This window comes from Pipistrellus hanaki, assembly GCF_964339955.1.
Source record: "Pipistrellus hanaki genome assembly, chromosome: 3".
NCBI classification, from domain to species: domain Eukaryota; kingdom Metazoa; phylum Chordata; class Mammalia; order Chiroptera; family Vespertilionidae; genus Pipistrellus; species Pipistrellus hanaki.
Genome location: NC_140505.1, coordinates 164,230,227 through 164,244,626, shown reverse-complemented (window position 1 = coordinate 164,244,626; position 14,400 = coordinate 164,230,227). Strand labels below are relative to the sequence as shown.

The window sequence follows — 14,400 nt, the reverse complement described above, 5'->3', positions numbered from 1 at the left end:
AGATTCCTGGTCAGGGCACATGCATAGGTTGCAGGCTCGATCCATTGGGGGGGAAAGGGGGGCGTACAGGAGGCAGCAGATCAATGTTTCTCTCACATCTTGGATGTTTCTATTTCTCTCTCCCTCTCCCTTCCTCTATGAAATCAACAAAAATATATTTTAAAAATGAGTGAGATTAGGAGATGGGATTTGAAGGTAAGTTTCAGAGCTAGAGCCGGAAACCAGATCTGCTGACTTCTAACTCATCACATGATTACACTGGACTAGGTTTCACCTCCACTTGCATGTAGAATGTATGTGGCTTTGAGGGCAAAGGTGTGGATTTTTTAAAATATTTTTCACAGTGCTTTACACACAGTGAACCTGCTAAAGGCATATCATTTTGAACCTTCCTATGCACAAAATAGTTGTGGATGTATCTTTTCCAATGTAAACTAGAGGGGAAAGTTTTGGCCCCTTTCCCCCTCCACTTCCATCTACCATTTAAAAAAAAAAAATATATATATATATATATATATATATATATATATATATATATATATTTCATTGATTTTTTACAGAGAGGAAGAGAGAGGAAGAGAGAGAGCCAGAAACATCAATGAGAGAGAATCATCAATCAGCTGCCTCTTGCACACCCCCCAATGGGGATGTGCCCACAACCAAGGTACATGCCCTTGACCGGAATTGAACCCGGGACCGTTCAGTCCCCAGGTCGACGCTCTATCCACTGAGCCAAACCGGTTTCGGCCATCGACCATTTTTTGATAGACCATGAGAGATTCTCAGAGATTTGCCTTGCCTATGGATCCATGGATTCAATGGGCTAGGGCTGTAAATTTGCACAGGAATCACGTAGGGACCTCTCTGATACTCAGATTTAGATTCAGTTGGTGGCGTAAGGCCCGAGAAGTCTTCACTTTTGACAGGTTCCCTGAGGGTAGCCATGCTGCCGGTCTGTTACCCACACTTTGAGTATTTCAGGAATAGGTAACCATGTGAAAGACAGGATCTCTATTTGGCTATATGTCTGTGTGAACTAAGTACATTTCTTGGAGACACTGCAGCATATTGGGTAAGCTATATTGCTTTGGTTAAAATTCTACCTCCTCTGCTTACTTATGTAACCTCAAGCAAGATACTTAACATCATATGCTTCAATTTCCTCTTTAAAAATGCTGATCATTTGCCCTGGCCAGAGTAGCTTAGTTGGTTGAGCATGGTCCCATGCACCGAAAGGCTGCTGGTTCGATCCCCAGTTGGGGAGTGTATGGGAGGCAACTGAGGCAATCGATCAATGTTTCTCTCTCTCTCTCTCTCTCTCTCTCTCTCTCTCTCTCTCTCTCTCTCTCTCTCTCTCCCCCCCCCCCGCCTCTCTCGCGCACTCTTCCCCTTTCCCCATCTCCCTTCCTCTCTCTCTAAAAAAAAGGTGGATCATTTTAGTACCTAACTTTTACAGCTGTCATGAGGATTAACTGAGTTAATTCTTTCAGAGCACCTAGAATTAGTGCATGGTGCATCGCCCGTGGTGAATCTTAACTGTTATCATTTCTTTGTCTCTTTATGTTATTCTGTTAAACTGCATCAATAGGTAGAAGATCTATTTCAGAGACAAGAAGTCATTTAAAATATTTGCAAGTTATGAACTAACATAGGATTTTTCATAAAAACCCTAATCTGGTTGGAAGACAGTGCGTTTATTAACAAACAGCACAGTGGAAATCAGCTATTGGTGATTCATCTTGTGTTGCCACAGCTGTTCTGTGTGCCTTCTATCAAGCATACGGAAATGAGGGGAAAATGAGTTGGCAATCCATTTTCGTGGTAACGTGTTATATGGCGCTAAGTACAGGGAATAAAATTGTTTTATTCATCTCAGTTATGCATTAAATAAACCAACTTGATTTTAATTGGTGATATGGAAATATAGAGGCAAGAGCCCCAGGGGTTCATGAGAATTCATTTGGTGCTTAATGTAATTCATTTTATAGTAAGGGGGGGGGGGAGGAGCATGGAAATAATTATTTTAAAGAGATATATATATTTTTTAGTTTTTCCACTAATTCTTGAAAAAAAGTTGTGTTCTTTGGGAAAATAAATGTATACAAGAAAGAACTCCTTTCTTCCACTGACTTAAAAGTGAAGTGTAAAAAAATAAGTGTTTAAACTGACACGCAGTGTTTCTGCCTTGTGTTTTAGGTTCAGATTTTATTAAGACTTCTACTGGAAAAGAAACAGTCAATGCCACCTTCCCGGTAGCTATAGTAATGCTCCGGGCCATTAGAGATTTCTTCTGGAAAACTGGAAACAAGGTATGCTATTGCCAGCACATCTTCCTTCAGAGCAAAGCGAATGCTATTTATAATGCGCGTAACAGCCACGATAACTGTCTTCGTATGCGGAAGGTGTGAATGAGTTACCCTTATTAAGATAAATGTTTAATTTACTTTTCATTACAAAAGAACACATGTGCAGCGAACAGAAAGTGAGTGTGAGTGTGGGAGGAAGTGTGCGTGATCAAGATGTGAACTTACTTTATGTCCTTTTCTTAACCGGAGACAATTTTATCACTGACAAGAAATCCCTAAATGGGTTCTTTAACGAACTAATTCTGCCGCAACACAGAGGCTTTCTGGTGAGGTGTTGGCCAGAGAAAACAGGTTAATGCAGAAATTAAACTTCCTTGAGGAATGGAAAGAATTGCAGAGTAACATTTATTGAATGATAAGCTGTGGTGGTGATATGAAAAGTATGCAATATAATGGGAAATAATCTTTTCCTGTCATTATTGAAGGACACACATAAATTGGTTTTTCTGTTGGGAAACCCCCGGTCCAGAAAAACTTATTACTTTTAATAATATGAGGTGAAGAGAAAATTCTTGAGGAGATGAACTTATTAAACAAAATAATGAAATGCTGTGAAACAGCAGGGAAAAGGTAGCTAGATGTTATATAGCTCTTGAATTAAATATCCATTTTTGCGTTTTATGGCAGTTAGATGTGCTCTTTGGAAGGCTGTTAAGCTGAGGAGGGTATATGCTAGCTTTTGTCAGCTTTTCGAAAAATAATACATATTTTTTTAAAACATGAAGTTAAAAGAAAAAATGCGTATGAGGTGTTTTTTTTAAAATGAGTTTGCATTTTTCTTTTCACTTCAAGTTGCTTGTTTAGTTGCAAATTATCTCAAAGGAATTTTTTTTTTACATCCTTGGAAAGAACGATAATTTTTTTTTTTAATGAGACTTTCCCTTCCTCAGAAGACATCCTGTAAAACCAATCTCATGCTTTCTGCCGAATAGACACCCCGAAAAAGATCTTTAATCCTTTGCCAACTGGATGTGATGACTTTATATGTGGCTGTAGCTTCCGTTTATTTTGGAATCAGAGACCTTTTTGAGAATGTACTGGGTTTGAGAAGCAATTACTCCTTCTAGAATTTTCTCCTTCAGAATAACTTAATATCTTGCTTGGCTGGTGTGGCTCAGTGGTTGATTGCCAACCTTTGAATCAGGAGGTCCTAGTTCAGTTCCCAGTCAAGGCACATGCCCGGGTTGTGGGCTCAATCCCCAGTGTGGGGTGTGCAGGAGGCAGCTAATCAATGGTTCTCTCATCATTGATGTTTCTATCTTTTTCTCCTCCCTTCCTCTCTGAAATAAATTAATGTATCATAATAATCTATAATAATAAAACCATAATATACTAATTAGACCGACGGACGACCTTCCAGATGAAGCCCGGGCTGCGAGGGCTGAGCCTCTTGCACAAATTTCGTGCATCGGGCCTCTAGTATCTCTAGTATATATACGTATATAAAAGAATAACTTCATATCATAAAAAAGTACAAAATAGGTTAAATAACAACTGTGACCTACATATGAAAGTTGACCCAAGTTGAATAACCTCTCCTTGGTTGCCTTTCTGTAGTGATCCAAATTTAAAAATTTAAAGCTCTAAAAATGACATAACTCTATCTGTACGCCCCCTCCCCCATGTGAGCGAGTGGGCCCACCACTTACTAGATCAGCACTTCTTTTTCTCAGCCCAATAACATCACATAGATGGGAAGCTTTTTCTGCTTGTAGAGGCCTGGGCATGCATCCCTGCAGTGCTGCGTCAGGGGGAGTCCTCAGGCATGCCCACGTTCCATAAGCTCCATAATTGGAGTAAAACTCTCCATTGGGAACCCAATTCTATTTTAGTCTCAACAAACATTCATTGCGTCCTTACTATGTACCATGTTAACCTATGTTATATGTTAGGGACACAAAAATGAGCAAGTCTCTTTCCAGGAGATCCCTTAGACAACAAGCAACGAATGTCAATAGAGCCCTAACTGGTTTGGCTCAGTGGATAGAGCATCAGTCTGTGGACTCAAGGGTCCCAGGTTCGATTCCAGTCAAGGGCATGTACCTTGGTTGCAGGCACATACCCGGTGGGGAGTGTGCTGGAGGCAGCTGATCGATGTTTCTGTCTCATCGATGTTTCTAACTCTCTATCCCTCTTTCTTCCTCTTTGTAAAGAATCAATAAAATATATTTAAAAAAAAAAGAATGTCAATAGAAGTTTTAAATGTTCTATGTTCTAGACCAGCATAGAGAGCCAGGGATGTTTTGCTGTTTTTCAGCACTTTCTTTTTGAATTGCATTGACCCTTTCCTCAGCTAGTAAGCCAAGTTCTTCCCAGTTTCATTATGATAGGACAAGGTAAACTGTATTCATTTTGTTTTGTTTTTTTATCACAGTTGGTTTCACACAGGGAGGCGCTTGTATGTGTGTCTTGCAAATCAGGGGCATCCTTTCGGGTTGTTGACAGGTTGCCTGGGCAGCCCTTAGACTGTAAAGTTTCTACACCATTGATTTAAGGGGAGTTTTGAAATGGGATCAGCTGCCTTCCAGACCGTGCTCAGTGCCACACCTGAGAAGCAGAGGTTTAATATTTCATAACCGATTTCATTGCAGATTTATGTTTTCCATATTCTCTGCCTTACAAAAGGTGTAGACTTATGCTAGAACCTGTCTTCAGAAGCACTGTCAAATAGACTTGCTGACACAACTGAATCATGCAGGAAAATCTATAGGCAGCACTGCCTAATTGATAGAAGTGCCCCCTGTGATTAACATGTATGCTAATATCAGCTAATAGATTTTTTTTGCCTCTTCTTTTTAAAAAAAAAATATATTTTATTGATTTTTCACAAAGAGGAAAGGAGAGGGATAGAGAGCTAGAAAACATCGATGAGAGAGAAACATCAACCAGCTGCCTCCTGCACACCCCTTACTGGGGATGTGCCCGCAACCAAGGTACATGTCCTTGACTGGAATCAAACCTGGACCTTTCAGTCTGTAGACCGATGCTCTATCCACTGAGCCAAACCAGTTTTGGCTTTTTTTTTTTTTTTTTTTTTTTTTTTTTGCCTTTTCTTAATAAATAACCCCATCCCACTTGCCTGCCCCGCTTCCCCCAACTCTCCTCACTCTTACAGAGTCACTTGGCTTCCAGAGCAATAGGAAGATGTGGTTAGAGTCTTAGCTGTGTGACGTGTACATGTATGATTGAGGCATGGAAACCAGTTGGGAGACCTTTACTGATACTCCTCGTGAGAAGTGATGAGGGTCAAAAGGAAAGCAGTGAACGTGAGAGTAGATAGGAGAGTGTGCACAGGGGGCATAGGGAAGTGAAGAGGGTAGGGTCGGTGGGACCTGGCGGTTGATCGATCGAGTGTGGCGTGGTGAGGAAAACGGTGGAGTCCTGGTGAACTATGAGGTTTCTAGCTTGGGCTCATTTATTATTGCTTCCCTTCTCTAGTCTTCTGCTAGCTGTCACCGCTGCTGGTGTGCCTCGGAAACCCACAACTTCGAGTTGTCACGTGTGTGAGAGTTAGTACTCAGGCCAGGGGGCGTTTTCTTGATTGCTCCCTTCTAGAGAGTCTCTACTGGATAGTCTAGTTCCACGGTCTGCAAACTCTTCCACAAAATACCACGGCCTGGGCGAGTCTATTTTGAAGTGGCGTTAGAAGAAGTTTAAGTTTAAAAAATTTGGCTCTCAAAAGAAATTTCAACATACTGTTGATATTTGGCTCTGTTGACTAATGAGTTTCCCAACCACTGGTCTAGTTCTCCAGACAGGTGGATCCAGATAAGCAGGTTTTCCTGTGTGTAGAGCACATTTGTCCTTTTCCAGTGGGCTCAGGGACATCATTTGTAAACGTCAGTTATTGGCTAAATGGTGCTGTTTTATGGGCACCTTCAAAGACTACGGAAGTGGGAAGAGCACCTACCCTGCCTTTGTCTGCTGTGCTTCTTGAATGAGTCTGGCTGCTTTATATAACTGTCTACTTACAACTCAGGGGGAAACGTCCCTGCAGCGTAAGCTGATTAAAACAACTGTCAGCGCTCCTTGCTGATTGCTGCCAGTGTGGTGAGTGTGGGCTCTCTGGTTTGCTCTTGTTTTAGAGACACATGTGTGTCTTCTGCACCTCAAGATGAAGCGCTGAAAGGCGTCTATCCAGGCTTCCTAGCAGAAATGTAGAATGAGTGGGCTTTTGTGATATGTTTCCCTATTTATTGACACTTTCTTGCTTATCCCAGGTTCACAGCTATAGTCTAGGTGGTTGAGGTTCATGACTTTCCAATAAGTGCAGTGTTAATGAGGGTTATTAACTCTCATTAGAGCCTCCTCAGAAGCACATTCTTCTCATTAGTCTTGGAAAAGTCATTTTGTAGTGTGAATGGGCATGAGTCAGTCATCTAAGCTCTTTTGCTGGGTTAGCTGGAATAGACTAAAAAAAAAAGAGAGTGAGGGAATTGAGACCTGTATTGATGCAGTAGCATTTTTAAAAGCAACCCAGTGACAACAAACCTTGTCTTTCCCACCTCCCCTTGTAGGTGGGCTTTAAGCCGGCAGGAGGCATCCGCAGTGCAAAGGATTCCCTTGCCTGGCTCTCCCTCATAAAAGAGGAGCTAGGAGATGAGTGGCTGAAGCCAGAGCTCTTTCGGATCGGTGCCAGTGCTCTGCTTTCTGACATTGAGAGGCAGGTGAGTACGAACCCATTGTCCTTGGAACAAACTGGTAAGTGTTTTTGAGAGAGAAATGAAAAGTCACCTACAGGACCGTGAGAACTAGAGATGAAAACTCATTTGACTTGCCCGGCTGGCATGGCTCAGTGGTTGAACATTGACCTATGATCCAGGAGGCACGGTTCGATTCCTGGTCAGGGCTCATGCCTGGGTTCAGGCTCGATCCCCAGTGTGGGGTGTGCAGGAGGCAGCCGATCAATGATTCTCTCTCATCATTGCTGTTTCTCTCTCTCTTTCCCTCTCACTTCCTCTCGAAATCAATATAAATATATTTCAAAACAAAACAAAACTCATCATACCCAAACTCTGCTTTCTTCCAAGCAAAACTGCCCCTGAAAGTAGGTTGGATGGAGGTTTTGCTAAAGTGCAGAATAATGGGGCTTTATAATGAAGTGTTAATTAACATAATTAATTATTGTATAATAGTATGATTATTAATTAATACGTGTAATGATATAATAATTATTAATTTAAAAAACTGCTTCCCTCACAGATTTATCATCACGTGACTGGAAGATATGCAGCTTACCATGATCTTCCAATGTGTTAAACCCGCGGCGGATTCCAGAAAAGTTTTTGACGACGTTTAAAAATCATTTCTCTACCTAATTAGGAAAATTACTTAATTAAAAAAATGAGGGCCTAGGTAACTGACTTTTTCCCCTTAAAATTTCCGTTGAATTTAATTCAAAGAATGAAAGGAAAATGCCAGCCAGCCCACACATGGAACTCATTTCGAGCACATCAGAAATGCTCTTCAATGACTAGATCTGCACTGTTATATAATTGTGTGAGGCTTTTCTCTTTAAAACTCTGAGTATCGTGTTAATGACGGCTTTGACAACATTAAATTCTAAGGGAAAAAATGCTCAAGTGCCCAAGAAACGTGCAGAAAAAACTGACCTGCTGCTCCCCTCCAACGACCAGGAAGCACTGGCGTGGCCCTAACTTCCTGCCACGAAAATCCATCTTTAATTTTTGCAACAGATATGCTCTTTTATTAATTGTTCTGTTAATGAAATGCCTGTCACTGCAATGTGAAACTATGGATGTCATTGAATTTTTTAAATTAAAAAAAAATCCCTGTAGTTGTTTATTTATTTTTTAAATTTTAAGTTGTCAGCATACACATTGCAAAAATGAACCCGTGAAACATGTAAAGAGTTTTATAAATCACTTTTTGGATCCTGAATCTCTCTGGTAGAGTCCAGGGTTACTTCTCTCAGGTGAAGCACCCCCCCCCCCACAGTCCATTATTAATGAGCACAACTTATGTCTATATCCTCAAACTTAAGATTTACTAGGACAGGGAGTAGGGGTAAAATAGCAGACACTAACATAACACTCAGTGCTAAACTCTTTACATATTTCAGTTTACTTAATCCTCATTTAATCTCTCTAACAGTTATGTAACTACATTAAGGTTTTAAATCCTTACAACAATGGATACTGGTATTACCATCCTTTTATTAAGATGTGGGGCTGAGGCACAGAGAGTTTAAGTAACTTGCCGAAAGTCACAGAGCTTAACAATGAGCAGTGAAGAATCAAGCCCTGGCAGCCAGCCTGGCCCCCGAGCCTGTGCAGTCACTCCCGTGTGGCACTGTCCCTCGGCACACCCAGGCACTCCAGCAGCCCACTGTCAGCTGTGCGGGATGAGGGTCTCTGTTTTAGTCAGCTGGTTCCTTTGCCCGGGTCTCTCCCAGCTTTATGCCTCCACCTGTTTTGCTTGCTAACACCTTTACCACATTATACAACCTTTTTTTCCTCCTTTTTAAAATACTTAAAATGATTTATTTTGATACAATTAATTGATATTAATTTTCAATCTAAAACTGCACAGGGAACTGATGACGTTTCCAAATGGACATTTACTTAGTTCACACTGTGAATCAGGTACTCAGACACAGTAGTGAGACACTTCAGGGCATTGTTCATTTTTAAAAAGTTTTTATTTTTCCCATCACCATTTATCCACTCTTATATATATATATATGATGATTTTTATGGATTCTTCTCCTTTCTGAGCAAATCTCTAGCTACTCATGAATGAGAAACCCTGGACTAGGAGTCAGTTGCAGTTGTGACTCACCTGCCGGATCCTGGCCCAGCCCCTTCCTCTGTCCAGCTTTGTGACCTTGGCCTAGTAGGTTCACATTTCTGGACCTCAGTTTCTTTATCTGTAAAATAAAAGGATAGAGGCGGGTGATAGCAAGGTGCTTTCAGCCCTGACATTACAATGCCCTAAGGATAAACCATCATAAATCCAAGAAGATGCTTTACGGCTATAAAGAGGAAAAGTTTATTGAAGCAATCTAAGTAAGAATTTGCCTCTCAGGAGTCAATTAGGCAAGTCCCTCAAAGCACCTCTCTAACTGTAAATGAAACGACTAAAGTAAGAACAACGAAGTACTCCTGCTTTCCCCCAGCGCCTTAGCGGAAAGCTGGCTTTTGACTTTCGCCTTTGGACATGGTCAGTGACTCTGAATGCCACTTCCGCCTTCATACCAGGCTGGCCCAGGCGTTCCCCAGCACAAAGGCGAGTCACCTCTGGAGAAGAAACCGCAGAAAATAATTACACTCTGTCACCTTTGAAGCTATTTCCATTTCACGGGGGTTTCTGTTTTCCTCCCATTAAACCCAGCTGGTCACTTTAGTTGATCAAGTGAACAGGCGTCATTATCTTCAATTCTAATTTATATGAGCCATCCACGGAAATTGACCTCTGCGGACAATTATAGATTCACACAGGAAATTAAGACTGGTGAGTCCCTCAGACCTATTGGAGGCTGATGAGCAGCGCGGCCTGCGCTAAAGGTAAATAATCTTGTGTTTTGGGGGACAATTTATTCCAAGGACTATTGGCCTCTTCATCAGAAATGTCTGCCCCCTTTACCTGGCTCTTGAAGTCAAATATAACAAGGATGACTTTAATAGAAGCTCCCCGTCAATGTTGATTGCTACGAAAACATAAGAGGAAGAGGTCATTTCTGAGGTGATTGTGATTTACTACAAGCAGATCTGTCTGCTTGAGAACACGGAGCAGATGCTTTAGGCAACCAGAAAATGAGTTTTGCCGTGTTGTGTTTAAAGCTTCTATGCTCATAAAAGCAACCTCCCCCAAAATTGTCACAATTGTTGAATAAAGCATATTAGGTTTTAAAGATAATGTGAAACAACCAATCATAAAGTGTAGAGACTTAAAATGACTCTAGGGACTAGCTAATTTTATCTTTTTTTTTTTTTTTTTACATGAGAAGAGAAACTCAAAGTGGGAAGTCACATATGCAAAGTCACAGAGAAAGCAGATCCACATCACGCCATGATATATTGTACAGGTCATAGCCAGGACTTTGGAATTGAACGTTTCGTAATTGTTTATAAATCCTGCCATACCCACTATTATGTTTGTCCTCATGTGAACTTTAGACTTTCAAAGGGCTCACGTTTGCCTCTGGGAGTCTTCTAAATGGTGTTTGAGATAATCAGCCACCTAAATCTAGTCCAAGTGCTGGCGTGGTTAATTTCACTCTTAGACTTTCAGAATTTTTGGTGACTTCAAGAACTGAATATATTTTAAAAAATATATATATTTTATTGATTTTTTACAGAGAGGAAAGGAGAGGGATAGTTAGAAACGTCGATGAGAGAGAATCATCAACCAGCTGCCTTCTGCACACCCCCTACTGGGGATGTGCCCGCAACCAAGGTACATGCCCTTGACCGGAATTGAACCTGGGACCTTTCAGTCTCCAGGCCAACGCTCTATCCACTGAGCCAAACCGGTTTCGGCTGAATATATTTTTTTAAAAGGTAGTTCAATGTTGATTTTTTTTTTATAAAGGGGGGCTTGTTTGGATTCTAGTTTCTCTACAAATGGAGAGAAAATGATGGGAAATTGCAAGACAATTTCATGATTGTAATATTGCTGCCTCACTGTGGATTATTTCAAGCATTAGTGGGAAATTTAGGCATGTTAGTTTGTATGAAATACAGCATCTGCAAAGTGGGAACCATTTCAGATATCTTCCTGGAAGTGCATCCTCACAAGAACGTCATACAGTGTCTGTCCTGATGGAGCAGAGCAGTTTGCTGTCCTACATCCGTGTCTTAAGCCCGATGTAGAAATACCACGTCAGTATCTTTGGAAAAATCAGCTTGCTCTTCTATAATAGTACATGGGGAGGCCAATATTAATTTTTCTTCTGTCAACTTGATACTTTTTTAATACACAAAATAAATAGCGCCAGAGTGCAGAAATAGAAAGAAGAATTTGATTTTATTGTACTTTCTAAGGAAATGAAACTATTTGCCCATTTGGACACCATGAAAAAGGTCTGAGAGAAATCAATTCCTACAATTGTTTTCCTGATCAGCACAAGAGTCTTGCCTCCCAAAGGAACATTGATATTTTATAACCAACCACCAAATGATCCTTTCCAGAAATGACCACAGGTAACATCTGGCTGATATATAAAATATGTAGTAAAAATAATCATTTTTAATTAACTAAAACCTGCTCAGGAGAGAGAGTCAGAGGAATAGCCATCTGGTCAATTCTCAGTTAATAGGACAAATGAGGATCGAATGTTTAATGCAATATATGTGAAATAGTTAGTGACCTTATGATGAACTAAAACTTTTTTAGGAAAAACAGGGGTGAGGAGGAGGAATCAGAGTATCCAGAAAGAACAGACATAACATTTTATTTTATTTTTTTTAGAAGTACATCTTGTACTATAAAACGTAGGTAGAACAGAAGAAGCCTAGGTTTTGTGGCATTATTTTCTGTGGTTCAGGGGCAGGAAATGAGTTGTCATTCATTTAAACAGTAAAATGAGGTTATACTTTATTCTGGAGCTTGACGAGGATGATGAAGAGTTTTAAAGTCATTATAAACAAAGGTAAAGGGACCTGGGAGAAGATTGAAGGGTACTTGATGTCTAATGGTTCCTGGAAAGGTCCTTCTACATTAGATCTTAGTAGACAAGAGTCCTGTCTGTGCTCTAGAGAAGAAGAAATGAGCTTATGCTACATGTGAAGTTAGGTTAGTTCTAGGGAAGAGTCCTTAATGCTCTGACGTGTGTTACTAAAAGGATACCTTTGCTCTTCCCTTCTCAGAAGTAAACTCTGATTGCAGTGGTTAGTTGTGCTGCCAAAGAAAGCAGTTCGCAAACTATTTTATGTGAAAAATACTGGGAAAGTTTATAAAACACAGAATTCCAGCCCTACCCCCAGAGTTTCCAATTCAGTAAATTGGCTATGGGGGCCCCAGAATTCACATTTCCAAGCAGTTCCCAGGTGATGTTAATGCTATGACCCAGGAACCACACTTTGAAAACCACTCGACTGGAAAGCCAGTACTCAACACCTAGATTTCAAGGTAAATGCCTCTTTCAGTGGTAAAACCCACCAGTGGCAGCACTTCTTAATCATGAAACTCTAGGATAGAGGTGTGTATTTTGTTACTTTTCATAGCCAAGAACTGGAGACAGAACAATGGAAATGACATTATCCCTTAATCCTTTCACAGTAGGCAGTGAACTTGATTACACTCTAGGCTTAAAAGCAAGCTTTGGAGCCCAGAATAAACATTTTAGATGAGGTTAGAGTCATTATCCACAAAATCTTCCAAGGGATTTCAGCAAGCCGAGATAGTTAGAGTCAGCTGTATGTGATTTTTACCTATTGGAATGCCTTAACTTTTGGTGATTCCAGTATAATTGCACTTAAAACCAAGACCTATTTTAACAGAGCCCATTCTTTATTTTTGAAATAGATAAAATATTCTAGGGAAGGAAGGGACTTTCCTCAGATGCTTGGCTTCTTAATTTGAATCTACTTTGTAAGTGGTCTTTAGGCTGGGGGTAAGGAAAACATAAGGTCCTTTTCCTTTTTAACACAAAAGGATGTTTTACTTTCCTTTTTCTTTTTAAAAAATATATTTTTGTTGATTTCAAAGAGAGAGCGAGAGCGAGAGAGAGAGAGAGAGAGAGAGAGAGAGAGAGAGAGATGATAGAGATGATAGAGATGATGGTGCTCTATCTATCAGATTATAAGTCCCCCTATCAATTACTGACTAGGCATTAGGGACTGAGCCCACAACCCAGGCATGTGCCCTGACCGGAAATTGAACCATGACCTCCTGGTTCATAGGACAATGCTCAACCACTGAGCCATTCCAGCTGGGCTTGCTTATTTATTTATTTATTTATTTATTTATTTATTTTTATTTTAAGTATGTGTTCTGCCAGACACAGAGCAAGCATGGTTCTTAATTGCAATAATAGAACTCCCCTCTTCCTAGTTTAAGCAGTAAAGACATTTCTTTTGAAAGCATATTGAGTATCCTCCATAAGAGGAAGGCCAGACTGTTGGGCACAGAGGCAGCCAGCTAGGAATAACACCAAAAACTTTTTTGGAACTGATTTAGGGAAGACCCAATGCTTCCACCTCTGGGCACTTGCTACCCCAATCTGTGCCTTTGCCTTGGAGCCCTGCTTGACCACAGTGGCCAAAGATGGGTTCCTCCACTGCTGTCCTGGGCAGCACACTCCTTTGCGGATGTCTGCTTTGTTCAGCCTCAGTCACATGCCTGTACTTTAACTGTAAAAGAGGCTGGGAAGTGCATTTGGCCTTCTTGGGAGAAGCGGCACATAGTAATCATGGTAGTTGTCAACCACAATACAGCAAGGTGGTACTGGGGAGATGGTTCATACTGTTCCCGGGAAATCCCCGGTGGACTCGGGCTGGCAGGGTTGAATCATACAAGGTGATTATTGAGAAGGCCAGCCAACTAAGAAGATGGGGTGCTTACAAGCATTCAAATCCTGACTTACAGCAGGGGGCAGGGGAGAGGATTATAAAGGGGAAGGGGCTAGGAATGGAAAGCAGCTATGTGCATCCTGGAGGTCCACAGAGGTCAGCTATTATCTTTAATCCTCGGCTGAAGAGATGATGTTGATGAGATGATGTTTTGGCTCCTGATCTAATCATGCTTATTGGTTCTACTTGCTGGATTCACAGTTGAATCACTTCCTTCATCGCTTGGCCCAGGTCTTGAAAAGGAAACTTAAGAAAAACTTAACCCCCTATTCACATAAGTATATGTGTTCTAAGATTTAAAATAGTATGACTATTTTCAGATTAATTCAGGTGCTTTATCAGATTGTAAGTCCCCCTATCAATACTTTGTGGTAGGGAAGGAGTCAGTGCCTCTTGGCTATATTTCCACTTCCGGTCAGTCTCTAAAGCTGAACTCTGCGGTCACCCTGCTCTCTTGAGGAGTCCCATGAAGTCCTTACACTTATCGCACCAGCAATGTA

The 14,400-nt window shown here is 40.9% G+C and overlaps 1 protein-coding gene across 1 annotated transcript in view; it reads left to right on the top strand.

Annotated features, from left to right (window-relative positions):
- Positions 1-8,163, top strand: part of DERA (deoxyribose-phosphate aldolase) — a 98,932-nt gene extending 90,769 nt beyond the window's left edge. Inside the window, exons 7-9 of the mRNA XM_084877918.1 lie at positions 2,197-2,309; positions 6,884-7,033; positions 7,569-8,163. Coding sequence (XP_084734044.1) covers positions 2,197-2,309; positions 6,884-7,033; positions 7,569-7,625 — 320 coding nt within the window. The 3' untranslated portion in view covers positions 7,626-8,163. The remainder of the gene's footprint in view (positions 1-2,196; positions 2,310-6,883; positions 7,034-7,568) is intronic.
- Positions 8,164-14,400: the final 6,237 nt, after the last annotated feature.